Below are 17958 nucleotides of genomic sequence, written 5' to 3' on the forward strand. Positions count from 1 at the left end.
TTTTTTTTCCAGTACCAGGAATCGAACTTACAACCTTGCGCTTGTCAGGCAGGCGCTGTGCCGCTGAGCTAAATCCCCAGCCCCTCAGATTCGCATTTGAATGTGTTGAGCTGAGCTGAGAAGGAGCAATCCAGAGGCCGTGTTGGGGACAGATGTCAGGGATTTAAAAGAGAAGTAGGGTTGGAGATACATGTTGCATACTCATCTGGTCCTAGTGGAGATTGACAGCCTGACCTTGGATGAGGTCACTCAAGGGCAGAGGTAAGAGGGGAAACAAGGACAGGGCGAGCCTGGTAAGTACCATCTTTAAGAGCTGAGCACAGGAAGAACAGGTATCAAAAGAGGCTAAACACAGCATGGTGGTGTACACGTGTAATGGTGGTATACACATGTAATCCCAGCACTCAGGAGGCTGAGGCAGGAGGATCACCATGAGTTTGAGGCCAGCTAGGCTACATAGTGAGACCCTGTGTCAAAAAAACAAAAACAGCCGGGCCTGGTGGCGCACGCCTTTAATCCCAGCACTCAGGAGGCCAGGCAGGAGGATTGTTGCAAGTTGGAGGCCAGCCTGGGCTACAAAGTGAGCTCAAAGCCAGCCTGAATCCTTTAGCGAGACCCTGTCTCAAAAAAAAAAAAAGAAAAAAGAAAAAGAAAGAAAGAAACCATACATGGATTCTCCAAATGAGACGGCTGACTATAAGGAGGCCTTAAAAAATAAATAAATAAATAAAAATTTAAAAAAAAAAACAACAAAAAAATGAGAGTCTATGTTTGTATCCTAATGCTGTAACAAGTTACACAAACATAGGGGCTGGGGATTTAGCTCAGTGGCACAGTACCTGCCTGGCAAGCACAAGGTCGTGAGTTCGATTCCTGGTACCGGAAAAAAAAAACAAAAACAAACAAAAAAACAAGTTACACAAACAGTGACTCAAGTAACATAAGTTTATTGTCTTACAGTTCTGGAGCTCAAAAGTCCAAAACAAGTCTCACTGGGCTAAAATCAAGGGATTGGCAGGGCTGTGTCTTTCTCTGGGAATCTCTGTGGGAGAATCCCTTGCCTTTCCTTTTCCCAGTCACAGAGACTGCCTGCATTCCTTGGCTCCTGGCCCCTGCCAAACAATAATGTTATCACTCCAGTCTCTCCTTCTATTGTCACATTTCCTTCTAAGACTTCTCTCCTATCTTCCACTTTATTTCATTTTTAAATTTTTGAAACAGAGTCTCACTGTGTAGCCCAGGCTGGCCTCAAACTTGCCCTAATCCTCCCTATGCCTCTTGAGTGCTGGGTAGGCATGCACTGCCTATCCAGTCTGGCCTCTTTCATTTATAAGAAGCCTTGTACGTGTTGGAACCATTTAAATAAATCCGAATAATCTCCCATTCAAGATCCTTAATGTAATCATGTCTGCAAGTCTTTTTGCCATGTAAGATTTCTCTTCCTTCCTCCCTTCCTTCCTCCCTTCCTTCTTCCCTTCCTTCCTCCCTTCCTTCCTCTGTTCTTCCTTCCTTCTCTCCTTTCTTTATCAGTACTAAGTATTGAACCCTGGGCTTTTGCACTGAGCTACAGTCCCAGCCCTTTTTTATTTTTATTTTTATTTTGAGACAGGGTCTCACTGAGTCACTAAGTTGCCCATTTTGGGAAGGCCGTTATTCTGCCTACTACAGAAAGAATGATCAGAGAGGGTCCAATGGAATGGAGACAGTGAAATTTCACAAACTAAGTGAAAAGTTTCAAGAGTTAAAATGAGAAGCCAACACATCTATAATCCCAGCACTCAGGAAGCTGAGGCAGGAGGATCTCTGTGAGTTCAAGGCCAGCCTGGGCTACATAGCAAGATCCTGTCTCAAAAAACAGACCTTTTTTTTTTTTGAGACAGGGTCTTGCTATGCAGTTCAGGCTGGTCTTGAGCTCACTTTGTAGCCCAGGCTGGTCTCGAACTCTCAAAAATCTGAGTGCTGGGATTACAGGTGTGCCCCACAATGCCCAGCAAAAAACAGAACTTTTGACGACAACAACAGAAAAGTTAAAATGAGAACTAAAGCTAAACTTTTGGTTTTGGCAGGAGCCATTTGCAGTCTTTGCCAAGAGCTTCAGCAGAGTGGGATGGTGCAAGGCAGATTACAGGGCCGGAGCCATCAGTAGAATGTGAGGAAGTGGAGACTTTTTTAAAAAAAAACTCTTTTCCCCTGGTTACAAAAATAATAAATTCCTGTGGCTAAAAAACATTAAATTTCAGTTATACATGCCAAGAAAGGGAAAGTTCCCTGAAATCTACTCCATAAAGTTTTGGATTCCATTCCTCCATGTTTTTATATCTAGACACACACTAAAATGTATTTAAACAAGACTTCACCAGGCATGGTGGCACACACCTGTAATCCCAGTACTCAGAAGGCCGAATCAGGAGCAGCGCTGTGAGTTCAAGGCCAGCCTGGGCTACGTGGTAAGATCCTGTTTCAAAAAAAAAAGAAAAACAAAAACACCAAGGTTTTTTTTTTCCCTCTACTGGGAACTGAATCCAGGGGCTTTGTACTGAGCTAAATCTCCAACCATTTGAAACCTTTTGGGGGCTTTTCTTTAAAAAAAAAAAAAACCCTGTGATTTATTTATTTATTTTTTTGGTTTCTTGGAGACAGGGTCTCGCTATGCAGTTCAGGCTGGCCTTGAACTCGCTAGGTAGCCCATGTTGGCCTCGAACTCAGGGCCATCCTCCTGCCTCAGCCTCCCAAGTGCTGGGATTACAGGCATGCGCTGCCACACCTGGCTGCCTCTCTCTTTTTAAGACCATGTAGCATTCCATCGAGTGAATGAATGTGTGATCATTTTACCAGTCCCTACTGATGGACTTTTGGGTAGCAGTCAGTTTTTATTACTATAAACCATGCTAAAAAAATAAACCATGTTAGTTAGCACCCTTGCATGTCTATCTCTGCACACAGATACCTAAGAACAGGACAGATTTTTCAAAGTGGAATTGTTGGGTCAGAATGTGAGCAGCTGGGTGCAGTGGTGCATCCTTATAATCTCAGCTACTCAGGAAGCTTAGGCATGAGAATTGCAAGTTCCATGCTAGCCTGGGCAATTTAGAGAGATTCTGTCTCACCAGGCATGGTGGCGCACGCCTGTAATCCCAGCACTCGGGAGCCTGAGGATCGTTGCAAGTTTGAGGCCAGGCTGGGCTACAAAGGGAGCTCAAGGCTAGGCTGAACTGCATAGTGAGGTCCTTCTCAAAAAGAGCAAATAAATAAAAATTTAAAAAATTTTAGCTGGACATGGCAGTGCACACCTATAATCCTAGCACTCAGGAGGCTGAGGCAGGAGGATCACCTTGAGTTTGAGGCCAACCTGGGCTACAAAGTGAGTTCAGGGCCAGCCTGAACTATATAGCGAGACCCTGTCTCAAAAAAAAAAAAAAAAATGTGGAGGCTGAGCAGGAGGATTAAGCATAGATTAGGCAATTAAGCAATTTAGCAAGACCCAATCTCAAAAATGGGGGTGGGGCGGGTAATGCTAGAGATGTAGCTCAGTGTGAAGGCCCTGGGTTCAACCCCAGTACTATAGGGTTGGGGTGGGGAGCCAATATGGTGGTCCACACCTGTAATCCCAGGACTCAGGAGGCTGAGGAAGGAGGATTGTTGTGAGTTCGAGACCAGCCTGGGCTACAAAGTGAGCTCAAGGCCAGCCTGAACTGCAGAGTGAGACCCTGTCTCAAAAAGACAAAAAGAGAGAGACTCTACATGTCTTCACATACTGGTCTGCTTTTTCCTGTGTTTATCAAATCCCATACACCTGCTCAGAGATAACCACGGTTTCCTGTGTTCACTCATGTCACCGTTTCCATATGTGCACAAGTGCATGCGTGTGAAGCCGTATCCACCATTATTTTTCCTCCTGTACTGGGAACTGAACACAGAGCCTTTGCACTGAGCTGCATCTCCACCTCCTTTTCACTTGAAACAGGGTCTTGTTAAATTGCGAAATTGCCCAGGCTGAGCTCAAGTTTATGATTCCCTTGCCCAGAGTGCTGGGTACAGGTGTGTGCCACAACCTCCAGCTACACATGTGAGGTTTTGGTTTTTTTGTTTGTTTGTTTTTTTGAGACAGGGTCTCACTGTGCAGTTCAGGCTGGCCTCACTTTGTAGCCCGGGCTGGCCTCAAACTCGCAACGATCCTCCTGCCTCAGCCTCCCGAGTGGTGGGATTACAGGCGTGCGCCACCACGCCCGGTTCACGTGTGAAATTTTAACAAATGAATGGAATCGTATTAGACAGATGGATCTGGGACTTTGTTTCATACCTTGGTTGTCATTGGTACTATGTCTTGAAGAATTTTCATGTGAATACAGATTGGTTTCATTTTATATCCAGTACCTACACGGTATTTTGTGGCGTGTATTTAACACATTTTTAGTGACCTTTGCCCACTTTTTTCTTTCCCTGCGCACTCCATCAGCCCAACTTATCAGCGCGTCCCCTTTCCCCAGGGCTGTTCCAGATGCTCAGCAGTGAGCCCCGATGACCTAACTAGGCCCCAGAGCCTCTGATCCAGACTTGGTGGCATGGCAAGTTCCACTTGTTCCCCAGCTCCTGCCCCTCCGGGGAGCAGGCAATGCCTGACCTTTCTCCACTGATGGTCATTTAGATCGTTTCCAGTTTTTGTTGTTTCAGAGGTTATTTCAGCAGACATCCAGCTCTGTGCATATGTGTTAGTTTCTACAGGAGAAGTTCCTAAATGTAAAATTGCTGTATCCAAAAATATGTTTTGAGCCGGGTGTGGTGGTGCACACCTGTAATCCCAGCACTCAGGAGGCTGAGGCAGGAGGATCGTTGCGAGTTCAAGACCAGCCCGGGCTACAAAGTGAGCTCAAGGCCAGCCTGAACTGCATAGCGAGACCCTGTCTCAAACAAAAAAGACAAAAATATGTTTTGAAGCCAGGCAAGTATTGCATGCCTGTAATCTCAGCTACTTGGGAGACTGAGGTAGGAAGATGCAAGTTTGAAGCCAGCCTGGGCAACGTAGTGAGACCTCAAAATAAAAATTTAAAAAGACTGGACATGTATCTCAGTGACAGAGCAAGTATGTGCAAGGCCCTCCTTTCAATCCTCAGCACTAAAAAAACTTTTTTTTTTGGCTTTTAGAAAATGTTATTTTCCATGTTAGGGAAACACGTTAACATTGAGCTACATTCCCCAGCACCAAAATTTGATAATATTTTGACAAAAATTGGTACTTGCCTTCCAAGAATGAGTTATTAATTTATATTCCAACTAATAGCAGATGAGAGTGCCAGTTTTTTCATAAACTACGTAACTATTAGTTTTCTCAACCATCTTATGGTTTGCTAATCTGATAGACACAAAAAGTTAATCATTTAACACTTTTTTTTTTTTTTGTCTTTTTGAGACAGAGTCTCGCTATGCAGTTCAGGCTGGCCTTGAGCTCACTTTGTAGCTCAGGCTGATCTTGAACTCCCAACGATACTCCTACCTCAGCCTCCCAAGTGCTGGGATTACAGGTGTGAGCCACCACACCCGGCTCATTTAACATTTCCTTTAATTAATTCTGAACATCTTTCATATGCATATTGGCCATTTGTATTTCTTCTTCTGTGATTGGTTTATTTGTATTATTTGCTCCTTTTTTATTTTTTATTTTTTTTTCAGACAAGGTCTTGCTATGTAGTTCAGGCTGGCTTGAACTTGCTATGGAAAGCCCAGGCTGGCCTCAAACTCTCAGTGATCCTCTTGCCTCAGCATCTGAAGTGCTGGCAGTACAGGCTTGTACCACCAAGCCTGGCCCATTTGCCCATTTTTAATTTGAGTTTAATAAAGTGATTTTTAAATTTTATTTAAATAGCCGGTGGTGGTGGTGGCGCACGCCTGTAATCCCAGCACTTGGGAGGCTGAGGCAGGAGGATCGTTCCTGAGGCAGCCTGGGCTACAAAGTGAGCTCAAGGCCAGCCTGACTGCATAGTGAGACCCTGTCTCAAAAAAACAAAACAAAACAACAACAACAAAATTATTTAAATAATCAAACCTAGGGCCTCATACATGCTAGGCAAGCGCTCTGCCCTAAACTACACTCCTTCCCCTCTCAGTCCTTGCTACACTGAATGTCCTTCTCATTTCCTCTGCTCTTCTCCCCTCCCCTCCGCTTCCCGTCTCTCTCCTTTTCTCTTCCTTTCAAACAGTCTCATTGAATTGCCCACGTTGGCGTCAACGTTGTGATCCTCCTGCTTCAGTAGCTGGGGTTACAGGTCATACAAAAACCACATTCACCTGGAACCTTTTGAATGCTGGGAAAGTTAATCTGCTATATGTGCATGTTTTCCTGTTTATATTTCTCTTTCTCTCTTTCCTTTCTTTCATGTGTGTGTTTACTTAACCATACAGAAGTTTGAACTTATAGTGGCCTATACCTGTCATCCCAGCTAATTTAGATACTGAGGCAGGAAGACTGCAAGTTTGAAGCCAGCCTGGACAATTTATGAGACTCTGTCTCAAAATTAAAAACAAAGTAAAACGGGGGTTGGGGGGACTGGAAATGTAGCTCAGTGTTCCCAGGCTTCAGTCCCTAGTACCACGCACAAAAATATGTTTAATGATAATAAAGTGAAAAATGAAAAGAATTTAGGATGTAGCTCAATGCTAGGTCCAGTGTTCATTTCCCAGTACTAAAAACAAAAAACAGAGCCGGGCATGGTGGCCCATGCCTGTGATCTCAGCACTTGGGAGGCTGAGGCAAGAGGATCACTGCAAATCTGAGGCTGGCCTGGGCTTCAGGAGAGACCCTGTCTCAAAAAAAGAAGCTAAACTAAAAAAACATAAAGAAAAAAACCAGGGAGCTGGGGTTTTAGCTCAGTGGCACAGTGCCTGCCTGGCAAGCACAAGGTCGTGAGTTCGATTCCCAGTACCAGAAAAAAAAAAAAAAAAACAATGACAACAAAGCACTATATTATTCCGCTCTACCCCAGCCCATCCTAAATTTTAATATAATTGCATTTATTCAGCTTTTTGGTTTTTACTTTTCTATTATGCTTTAGAAAGGCCTTTTCATTCAGAATTATTCATGTTTTCTTCTAGTATGATCCAACTTTTTAATTCTTAGATCCATGTTGAATTCATTTTGATGTAATAAGTAACTTCTATATCTAGCATTATTTATTGACTAATCTTTTCCTAGTTTACTTGAAATATGATATAGTAAATTCCTAAACATACTGGAGTCTACTTGGGGCACTCTATTTGAGACAGGGTCTCGCTATGCAGTTCAGGCTGGCCTCGAACTCGCAATGATCCTCCTGCCTCAGCCTCCCGAGTGCTGGGATTACAGGCATGTGCCACCATGCCCAGTTTGGGGCCATCTTTTTCACTGTTAAACTTTTCTGTTCACTGTGCCAGTGTGACACTTCAGTCTGTGTCATCTGTTGGAATGGGACGTGAAAGAGATTGTCTCTCATGAGGGAGATTCTCCCCCTTTGTCATTGTCTTTCTTTCAGCATTTTCTTGGCTATTCTTTGCAGTCTTCCCAAAGAGCTTTGGAGTGATTTGCAGATGTGCACACACATTGGAAGCTGTCACCATCACAGTAGTGAGAGGAAAGTCAACCAGAGGCCCCTGGGAGCCTCCAGCCTGCCCTTCCACTCATGCAAGAGCTGAGAGCTCGTGCAGATCCACAGCAGGGAACCCTCGGGGATTTGTGGCGCCGAGGCTGAGGCTGAGAAGACCGCTTCCTGAAACTCAGGGCTCTGTGCTAACATACCGCATTGTATCTTCTCTTCCTCCCCTAGGGTATGAGGGACAGAATTTGGCAAAGATCCTCAAGGATTTAGAGATGAGCAAGGTGGTTCATATAGATCGATGGTCCGTGGAAGTGATACCCCAACAAAGTGAAGAAAAGAGTGATCCAGTCCCATTTCAAATAATCAATAACTACTTCTCCATCGGTGTGGTCAGTGGGCCCAGACACAGCGGGGAGGGAGGGAGTCGGGGTTAGGCAGAGCCTGGGGGACAGAAAGGGAAGACGGGGGGGGGGGGGGGGTAGAAGAGCAGGGGTGTGGGGGAAGTGAGAATTGTACAGTGGGGTGAGTTGCAAAAAGGAACCTGGGACTCGCTGATCCAGACTGGGGCGGGGCGCAGGGGACAGCGCTCCGGAGGGAGAGGCCGGCCTCTAATACCACACGCGCCCAACTCTAGGATGCCTCCATTGCACACCGGTTCCACGTCATGCGAGAGAAATACCCTGAGAAGTTCAACAGCAGGTGAGGGAGGGAGGGTTCGTGCATACACAGTGTCAGGGACCAGATTTGTGACCACATGTGACTTGGAGTGCTGAGCATGGGCAGTGACACCCCTAGGAAACCCCCAACCACAGCACCCTTATCCTCCTTGGAGCCGGGACGCTGGTGTCACTTGCCACGCCCACGAGCGCTGTGTGATCTGTCCCCTCCCTCCTGGGCCCTGTGTCCGGGCTGACACAGGATGAAGAACAAGCTCTGGTACTTTGAATTCGCCACATCGGAATCGATCTTCTCAACATGCAAAAAGCTGGAAGAGTCTGTGACAGTTGAGGTGCGTGTGACGAGATCCAACCCGACATCCTTTGCGGTGTCTCGTGTCCAAGTTACTCCCGCCAGACACCGCTGGGAACTTTCCACGTTCCTGAGCCAATATTGCTTTGACTTCCCAGCTAGCCAACCCTGACTTCCTGAGTCCTCAAGATACACTAGTCCCTTTTTCCTTCCTTCTCTCGCAAACCTCCAAATGCTGGCCTTCCCAGTTTTGCCACCTGATAGAGGGATCAGTCACATCCATGATTATGCTGTGAGGTGAGAACCTGTGCTCTCCCCAACTGGGCCTGTGCCCCCATCCCCTCAGATCTGTGGGAAACCGCTGGATCTGAGTGACCTGTCCCTAGAAGGCATCGCAGTGCTGAACATCCCTAGCATGCATGGTGGCTCCAACCTGTGGGGTGATACCAAAAGGCCCCATGGGGATATCTGTGGGATCAACCAGGCCTTAGGCTCTACAGCTAAAGTCATCACTGACCCTGACATCCTGAAAACCTGTGTGCCAGGTGAGAGGCCCACCTGTGGGAGTGGGCAGGACTAAGGGGAAAGTGTGGCTCCCTCTGGGAGAACCCTGCTCCTGCAAAACCTAGGTTCCTGTCTCTCTCCCCAGACCTAAGTGACAAGCGACTGGAAGTAGTAGGGCTGGAGGGCGCCATTGAGATGGGTCAGATCTATACTAAGCTCAAGAGTGCTGGTCATCGGCTGGCCAAGTGCTCCGAGATCACCATCCAGTAAGGACGACTGCAGGCCGGGGCCGGTGGGAAGGAGCGGGGCCGGAAGCGCCGCAGGTCATGGGAATGGTGAAGAGGGGTGCCAGGCGTGGTGGCGCATGCCTGTAATCCCAGCACTCGGGAGGCTGAGGCAGGAAGATCGCTGTGAGTTCGAGGCCAGCCTGGGTTACAAAGTGAGCTCAGGGCCAGCCTGAACTTCAGTGAGACTCTATCTCAAAAAAAAAAAAAAAAAAGAGGGGCTTTACTGGGAGATCTCCCTCAGTGACAAAGGGTCTCAAAACCAAACGGAGCTGGGTACGGTGGCGCACGCCTATAATCCCAGCACTGGGAAGGGTGAGGTAGGAGGATCAGCACAAGTTCAAGGCCACCCTGGACTACACAGTGAGCTCAAGGCCGGCCTGAACTACACAGTGAGACCCTGTCTCAAAACAAACACACACACTTGAGAAGCAGATTTCTGATACTCAGCTGGTGAGGAAATCAATCTTCCCCGATCTTCCTTGCCTTCCCATAGCACCACAAAAACCCTCCCCATGCAAATTGACGGGGAGCCCTGGATGCAGTCCCCCTGCACCGTGAGTATCACATACGCCTGCTGAAAACTGAACGCTCAGGTTCTGTGGACCCTAAGTTGAGGTCCACACTTTCCTGACCTCTTCCCGATGTCCTAAGCCTCCCTGTGCATCATTCCTCCCAGTCCTTCATTTCTCAGCTTCTGGCCTCCCTAGAATGCCCCCTCCGGGACCCCAGCGACCAACCCCCAAAACCCACATTTCCCTCCCCAGACCCTGACGTCCCCGCCCTAGGCACTGGGTTCTGCCTCTGATGTCTTCCGTTCCCTTCCAGATCAAGATCGTCCACAAGAACCAGATGCCCATGCTCATGGGCCCACCTCCCCGCTCTTCCAATTTCTTTGGCTTCTTGGGCTGAGGAAGACACCCTCAGCCTGCAAGCCGGCCTGGAAGCGACCTGCTCATCCCTGGACTCCACCCCCTCAGCTTTGTGTGTTGCTGCCACACCTTCCGGCCAGCTCAGGGGAGTGGTCCTCCACCCGTCCTCACAGTATTTATTATCCTGCACCGCCTCCCGCCTCCCATGTACACACACACACACACACACACACACACACACACACACACACACACACACGTTCAAAGTGCCTCATCTAAATAAAGTGACTTTTTCCCCTTGGGATATCTGTTAGTAAGTGATAACTCCTCTTCTTTCACACTTTCACTCCTTAAAAGACATTTATTCAAGAAGCCAGAAAAAAGCCGGGCATGGTGGCGCACGCCTGTAATCCCAGCGCTTGGGAGGCTGAGGCAGGAGGAGGTTTGAGGCTAGCCTGCGCTACAAAGTGAGACCCTGTCTCAAAAAAAAAAAAAAAAAAGCAAGAAAAAAGAAGCAGCCCCAGGTTCTGAGCGTTTATTTCAGGTAATAGTAGGCTCCAAGGGAAGACTGCAGAAACACAGGTGTCACTGTCAGGCGCGGGAAATCACAGCATTGGATGAGATACTCAGACCTGCTGCCCACTGAGGAGCGGGCTGTTCTCCCCGGTGGGGCAAGCGCGGAAGATCTGGGGTAGCCGCAGCCAGGGGGTGCTACCCTGCGGCAGCTGGGAGACGGGGAGGGCGGAGCCCCGCCTCGTCAGTCTGCGCCTGAGGTTAGGAGAAAGGGAAATGATTAGCAATGGGCAAAAGCAGCCTCCCTGTGCTTCTCCAAACGGATACACCCATACCCGGGCCGTGATCCAGGCCCCTCTTCTCAGCACCTGAGGGCTGCCCCTCTCTTATTCCCTTAGTGACCTCTGCTCATTCTCTGCCTGGATAAGCTCCCTGCTTTGAGGCCTCGGCAGCCTTCCTACGGGTACAGCACTCGGCTCGCCCCGGCTGTGGCGCTCTTATACTGACAACAGCGACCCTTGCGCTCTTGCTCCCTACCAGCTGGCTTACCTGCACCGTTCCTAACATACCAGAAACAGCAGGTACGCGTTGTCCCACTTCCCACAGCTCGGAAAGTTTAAGCTACTTCCCCAAGGTCCCACAGCAACACCAGCCCAGGCCTAACTTCCAAGGTTGGGCTCTTTCCTGGTATTCCGCTTCCTCGGAAGGAGTGGTAACCCTGAGGGTGTAAAAGGGATTCGATTCTGGGCTGGACAGGGAGGGTCTCACCTGTATATCAGAGATGCAAGCACCACGGCCATCAATGCCAGCAAGATGCCCACAAGCAGGGGAACCTGGCCAAGGCCCGCTTCTTGACCTGTGAGCAGAAGCGCAGACATTGCTTTACCGTCTCCTCCCTCTGTCAGCTCTTCGTACGTCTTGTGCAGTTACTTACCAGGCATGACAAGCTGGGTGCTGGCCACTGCCAGGCTGTTGGCATCAGCCAGAGACACATTGAGGCAGTAGGTCCCTGAGCCACCTTTTAAGACCTGGTGCAGTACCAGCTGGCAGGCTGGGCTTGGTGGCACGGGCTGGCACAGCCGCTGGGTAGGGGGCTGGCACCCAGGCGATGAAATATCCATACAGGCTTCCTCGGGCAGCCTGGAAGAGTCCATACAGCTTTCTTCAAGGGATCCAGGAAAGGCATCGTCACCCAAAAGTTATGGGGGCAACCAGAGGGACACTCACCCGCCTTGGCAGGACACAGTCAGCTCAAAGGCGTCACCCTCAGCGGACGGTACAGCCTGCAAGATCGCTGCGTTCTCAATACCCTCTGCAGAATCACAAGACCGTAAGTCAGGCCTCATCCACCAGGCTGGTAGACGGAAAAGCCCCAGCTGCTCCCCGGTCCCAGCCCTGTGCCTTCAAAGGAGGACGCTGCACAGGCCTCCCTTCACCAGCCTCCGAAGTAGCCAGGACTCACGGATAATGTCCAGGGTGAGGGAAAAGGAGCCGTATCGATACAGAACACAATTCAGCGGCACTTGTCTCTTCACCAGCCTTAAGGTGTCTGTGCCAATCAGCAGGGGGCTCGCGGACGCTGGCAGGAGAGGGTTGAACACAGAAGGTCAGGTGACAGACAAGTCCCTTGGAGGAAGCGGTCAAGCAGGCGTTCTTCCCACACAGAGCCAGAGCTACTGGATTCTAGAGTTAACTGCCTTAGACCAGGCAAGATCTGGAAAATTTTGCTTTGTAGATAAGGAAATGGAGACCAGAAGCAGAAAATTACTGCTTTAGGGAGTCACACAGTTTGGGGCAGAGGTTTTGTTTGTTATTGTTTTATCTTTTTGACTTTTTTTTCTGTGGGGGTGCCTTTTTTGTGGCACTGTGGATTGAACCCAGGGCCTTTGTATTGAGTACAATCCAAGCCCTTTTTATTTTATATTTATTTATTTTTTTAAATCCCAGTCCTTTTTAATCTTTTTTTTTTTTTTTTTGAGACAGGGTTCGCTACGTAGTTCAGCCTGGCCTTGACTGGCCTTGAGCTCACTGTGTGGCCCAGGCTGGCCTCAAACGTGGGTCAATCCTCCTGCCTCAGTCTTCTGAGCACTGGGATTATAGGTGTGCACCACCATGCCTGGCTCCACAGCCCTTTTTAAATTTTTTGCCAGGCGTGGTGGCGCACACCTATAATGCCAGCACTCGGGAGGGTGAGGCAGGAGGATCATTGTGAGTTCAAGGCCAGCCTGGGCTACAAAGTAAGCTCAAGGCCAGCCTGAACTGCACAGCGAGACCTTGTCTCAAAAAGACCAAAAATAAATAAATTAATTAATAATTTTTAAATTTTCAGCCCTAGCTTCATTAAGTTGCCCAGTCTCAGCTCAAACTTTGTAATGCTCTTGCCTCAGCCTCCCAGAATGCTGGGATTACCGACATGTGCCACTTTTTTGAAATCCCCAAATGTTTATCACCCCTACACACACTGCCAAGTCCCGAGCTAGACATTCAACATATGTTAACTCATTTAGGCTGCATTATCTCATTCTTCCTGTTTTCCTTTGGGATAGGAATTTAACAGCGGGAAGTAGAAGGACTGAGGTCCCAGAAAGTTTTCTGTGTGTTTATGCTTGCACAGAAAATGTGATCTAAATATGTAAATGATTACAGTGTGTTCTCTGTCTTTTTTTTTTTGTTTTGTTTTTTCCCTCTGTCCTTCCTACTTCTTCTCCTCAGGGATAGAAAGTAACAAACTCCTAATCACCCAGGTGAAAACCCCAGGTTCCTGCACTCCAAATCTCTTGCATGTCATTAAGAGAAACTTGAAGGTGACGGCAAAAGCTGGTAATCTCAGAACTCAGGAGGCTGAGGCAAGAGAATTGCAAGTTTAAGGCCAGCCTGGGCTGCCTAGGGAGACGTAGGCCCAAAAGAGACCGACAGAGAGACAGTCAAGCAGGTGGACACTTGAGAGCTTTCGAGCCAGTGAGACCTCTAAGGAGATCACAGTGCTAAGCAAAGACTGGGGAACATCTAGGTCCTTGCTAAGATTTTCAGAGTATAGGAGTGACAAATACCTCGCCTCCGGGAGTGTCATTCACACCGTCCCTCTTACCAGAAATGCCTTCTGTAGGCGTGGACAGGCTGACTTCTGGATCCTCAGGCTCAAGCGAGGGTAACTCTCCCGCTGTGGTCCCCACCAACCCTGTGACTGCTGCCTGGGCAACCGTAGTTCCAGAGGGCTCTCCGGACGACGCCTGCGCCTGTGTCGTGCCAGTAGCTTCTGTGGCTGACGTCTCTGCAAGTGTGGTGCCCGTGCCCTGTGAAGTTGGTGCCTGCTCGGGTGTAGTACCCGTGCCCTCCGTGGTTGGCACCTGCACAGGGGCAGTACTTATGCCCTCTGTGGTTGGCACCTGCAGAGCTGTGGTTGCAGAAGGCTCTGTAGTTGGCACCTGATCAGGCGTAGTATCCACAGCCTCTGCAGTGGACATTTGCCCAGCGGTAGTGCCAGAGGCCTCTGTAGTTGGCCTGTGCCCCTCTGTGGTGCCTGGAACTGGGGAAGAGCCACAGGTGGTGAGAGGGATTGCGGCCTGCACCATCACCTGGGCTGTAACTGCACCGGACTCCAGGTAAGTGTGAGCGACCACAAGTGCCCGCGAGATCAGCGTCCCAGTACCGTCTCCAAAGTCCCAGGTGTAGGAGAGGTCAGCCCCAGCCAAATAGCCACTGGGGTCATGCAGCTGAAGAGCAAAGGTCAGAGGCTGATTTCTCAGGAAGCGCTTGTTCCCTTCATCCAAGGCCCGCAGCTGCGACACGCTCACGGAGAAAGGCACCTGGTCTGGGGTCAGAGCCAGAAACGGTGAGACCCAGGCCCACAGCTTTCCCTTTGACACCCACAGCCTCCGACCCCAAGCTGAGTGGCCGGGCCTGCACTGGCTCTAGTCCTACATTCCTCTGCCCAGGTCTTCTCGTCCTGCCCCTTGAAGGCTGCGCACCATTCCCCTTCCCCTTCCCAGTCCAGCCGAGCCGAGCCGAGCCTCCACTCTCTCCTGCCCTACGACTGGCCTTGCCCCGTCCTACCGCTTACCCGTAATGGTGAAGGCTGAGCTGGAGTGCGCAAGGGGCACGTAGCTCCGGGCCCCCCGGCGGTGGTAGACGGTCACCTCCATGGTGTGTGTGCCCAGCGCTGCCTGTCCTGTCCCGATGCTCAGCCGCGACACCGGGCCCCCGAGAACTTGCCAGTACTGACCTGAGGTTGTGGGAGAGCAAAGCAGGAGGGCGAAGCTGCCGGTGAAAAGGGACTGGGGGCAGGGCTTGAGAGTGAGTATCAGAGACGGGAGAGCAGGAAATACTAAAGCTGACACTTCAGAGGCTGTTTGGACAGCTATGATATTGGGGGGGCCCATGTGGTAGGACTATAATTGGGCAAGGACTTCTAGAAGGACTTGTGATAGTTTGCTAGAGCTATTATTATATTAGTTATCATTCTTATTAGCATGTACAAGGGCCTCCATTTGATCCCCAGCATCCCTGCGCTGCCCCCTAAAAATGAGAATTGAAGGGGGCTAGGCGCTGTGAAAGAGGAGGGCACCAAGGGGGAAGTAGGAATCGGGGGGACCTCACGTAAGTTAAGGGGTGAGACTGTAAAGACAGACGACCAGGCAGGAAGAAGTAAACACAAGCGTGCAGGTGACAGGAAGAAGGGAGCCCCTCACCCCAGGCCTTCCAGACATAAACAAAGCATCTTCTTGGAGACCTAGGGCCAGATGGGCAGGGTCCGCCGTCAGGGAAGACGCACGCATCGTCAGGTTCCTGGGGGTACACTGGCTGTCCTCCCCACATCTGGCTGCCTGGAAGATAAGCGCAGTGGTCCTCAAACCCTGGCAATCCTGTTCTCTGTGTGTGTGTGTGTGTGTGTGTGTGTGTGTGTGTGTGTGTGTGTGTGTGTGATACTCTGCATTGAACCTAGGGCCTTCACACTGAGCTATGTAACCAGCCTTATTTTTTTATTTTTTATTTTTTTAGATGGGGTGGGGCGCATCTCACTAAATTGCTAAATTGCCCAGGTGGGGGTCAAACTTGCAATCCTCCCAACTCCGCTTCCCAGAGTGAGTGCTGGGAATCTTACAGTTTTTTGTTTTATTTTTTGGTACCGGGAATCAAACTCAGGACCTTGCGCTTGCCAGGCAGGCACTTGTGCCGCTGAGCTACATCCCCGGCCCAGTGCTGGTTATTACAGGCATACACCGCCATACCCAGCTTTTCTTTTGTAGACAGTCTTTTTACTAAGCTGCACAGGCTGCCCAGGAATTTACAATCCTCCCGCCTCAGCCATCCGGATAGCTGGGATTACAGAAGTATGCCACCACGCCTAGTTCCTGGCATGCTTTTGTATACATCAAAATTCCTAAAGTAGTTCCCAAGGAATTAGCAAGGGGCTCTGGGAATACTCCTGAGCTAGAAAGTAGTCTCCATGGGAAAACCCACTTGGGGTAGTGGCTGGAGGTGGGAATATACGGAAACTACAATATAACATTCATATGTGTAGCCTCACGTAAGAAAGAAACTGGAAGAGCATATATTAGAACATTTACAGTGATTTTCCTTAACTAGTGAGATAAAAATAACAGCGCCAGCTAACAGAACAGCCCTATGCTGGATACTTTACACATTATCCTATTTTCACCCTCACAACGACCTTTCAAGAACGGGACCATCCCCATTTTACACAAAACAACAAAGCACAAGCCCGAGGTCACAGACCTGTGATAAATTTAAATCTAGTTCTGTCCAGCTTCTAGATTCTGCCGCCCCTCAGTTTGGGGACTATAATTTTCTTTTTGCTTAACTGTGTTTTCCAATTTTACTACAGTGAGTATGTACTACATGTACAATTTGTTTTAAAAAAATAGAAGCTGGGCATGGCGGCACACGCCTGTAATCCCAGCACTCGGGAGGCTGAGGCAGGAGGATCGTTGTGAGTTCGACCAGCCTGAGCTACAAAGTGAGCTCAAGGCCAGCCTGAACTGCACAGAGAGACCCTGTCTCAAAAATAAATAAAAAAAGAAAGAAAGAAAGAAAGAAAGAAAGAAAGAAAGAAAGAAAGAAAGAAAGAAATAATAAAAAAATTAGGGGGTGGGTAGGCCCCACTCCCTGGGCTCGCTGGGCCTAGGAAGGACAGAGACGCACTTACCATTGATGACAGTGTTGTTGGCCCAGACCACCTGCCCATCCGGCAGCACCTTTTGGCTTTCAGGGAAGTGCAGGACAATGGAGAAGGAGGCATTCGCACCAAGGAGCGTGGGCCCGTCATTACTGACCTTTGGGGTCACCTGGCCCCCTGGAAAGGGAAGCTGTGTTAGCTGAGATCCCTTGGCTTCCCCTCCCCATGGATCTTTCCCTTCCTGTCTTCCCAAGCGGCGGCGGGCCTTCAACCCAGTTCCTGCTCTCCTCCCAGCCCCTCCCCAGCAAGCTCTCCCCCCAGAACCTCCAGGTTCCCACCTCTCCAGCAGTCAGGCCCCTGGACTCCTGTCCAGTCTGGATACAGCTGCTTGTTCCAGGCTTTAGTTCGGAGCTGCCTTGAGACCCCAGGCCAGTCCTGGTCTCTGGGTCCTAAAGGAATGTGCCATGAGGATCCTAGGATCCCCGCCTAGTCCCTTCATCCTCCCATTCAAAGTACATTCTAATTACTGAACATCCACCACATACTAGGCACTATTCTTTTCTTTCTTTTTGGTTTTTTGAGACAGGGTCTCGCTATGCAGTTCAGGATGGCCTTGAGCTCACGTTGTAGCCCAGGCCGGTCTCGAACTCACAAAGATCCTCCTGCCTCAGCCTCCCGAGTGCTGGAATTACAGGCGTGGGCCACCATGCCCAGCCCAAGTCATAGGCACTATTCTAGGCACAAAGAATTTAGGGAATGTATAAGCTATGGCTCTGAAGGGACTCAGAATGAAGTAGGAGAAATGAGCATGTAGCTGGGCGTGGCGGCGCACACCTGTAACCCCAGCACTCTGGCAGGCTGAGTCAGGAAGGTCAGTCTCTAGCCCAGGCTGGACAACCTAGTAACTCCCTGTATCAAAATTAAACAAATAAATAGGGTTGGGCATATATCTTAGGCCCTGGATTCAGTCCTTGATATAAATTTAAAAATGAGCATCTACACATATTACTATAATTCAAAGCACTGCTTAACATGTGACATAATAAACCAGGTGTGGTGGCACACGCCTGTAATCCCAGCACTCGGGAGGCTGAGGCAGGAGGATCATTGCAAGT

The 17958-nt window shown here is 49.3% G+C and overlaps 2 protein-coding genes and 1 long non-coding RNA gene across 9 annotated transcripts in view; 2 read left to right on the forward strand and 1 right to left on the reverse strand.

Moving 5' to 3' along the window:
- Positions 1-10511, forward strand: part of Dgka (diacylglycerol kinase, alpha 80kDa) — a 27133-nt gene extending 16622 nt beyond the window's left edge. For 3 of the 5 annotated variants that reach the window (XM_013520905.1, XM_005397269.2, XM_013520903.1), the window contains exons 18-24: positions 7794-7954; positions 8200-8264; positions 8484-8574; positions 8881-9079; positions 9184-9304; positions 9819-9879; positions 10151-10511. In XM_013520905.1, the coding sequence (XP_013376359.1) occupies positions 7794-7954; positions 8200-8264; positions 8484-8574; positions 8881-9079; positions 9184-9304; positions 9819-9879; positions 10151-10234 (782 nt within the window). In that variant the 3' untranslated portion in view covers positions 10235-10511. Of the gene's footprint in view, positions 1-7793; positions 7955-8199; positions 8265-8483; positions 9080-9183; positions 9305-9818; positions 9880-10150 lie in introns of those variants that run through there. The other 2 variants (XM_013520904.1, XM_013520902.1) reach the window with 2 other exon arrangements.
- Positions 10512-10714: 203 nt separating this feature from the next.
- The window catches only part of Pmel (premelanosome protein), a 10599-nt gene continuing 3355 nt past the window's right edge, over positions 10715-17958 (reverse strand). For 2 of the 3 annotated variants that reach the window (XM_005397278.2, XM_005397277.2), the window contains exons 2-10: positions 16874-17292; positions 15396-15530; positions 14768-14929; positions 13796-14518; positions 12170-12286; positions 11935-12019; positions 11642-11847; positions 11476-11563; positions 10715-10962 (exon numbers count right to left, since the gene is read on the reverse strand). In XM_005397278.2, coding sequence (XP_005397335.1) covers positions 10821-10962; positions 11476-11563; positions 11642-11847; positions 11935-12019; positions 12170-12286; positions 13796-14518; positions 14768-14929; positions 15396-15522 — 1650 coding nt within the window. In that variant the 5' untranslated portion in view covers positions 15523-15530; positions 16874-17292 and the 3' untranslated portion in view covers positions 10715-10820. The remainder of the gene's footprint in view (positions 10963-11475; positions 11564-11641; positions 11848-11934; positions 12020-12169; positions 12287-13795; positions 14519-14767; positions 14930-15395; positions 15531-16873; positions 17293-17958) is intronic. The other variant, XM_005397275.2, reaches the window with a different exon arrangement.
- LOC106149958 lies at positions 11951-13901 on the forward strand. Its single transcript, XR_001236452.1, has 3 exons — positions 11951-12037; positions 13420-13451; positions 13814-13901. It is a non-coding gene; the product is annotated as an uncharacterized LOC106149958 (long non-coding RNA).

Source organism: Chinchilla lanigera, unplaced genomic scaffold (assembly GCF_000276665.1).
Source record: "Chinchilla lanigera isolate Chin_1 unplaced genomic scaffold, ChiLan1.0 scaffold00057, whole genome shotgun sequence".
NCBI lineage: Eukaryota > Metazoa > Chordata > Mammalia > Rodentia > Chinchillidae > Chinchilla > Chinchilla lanigera.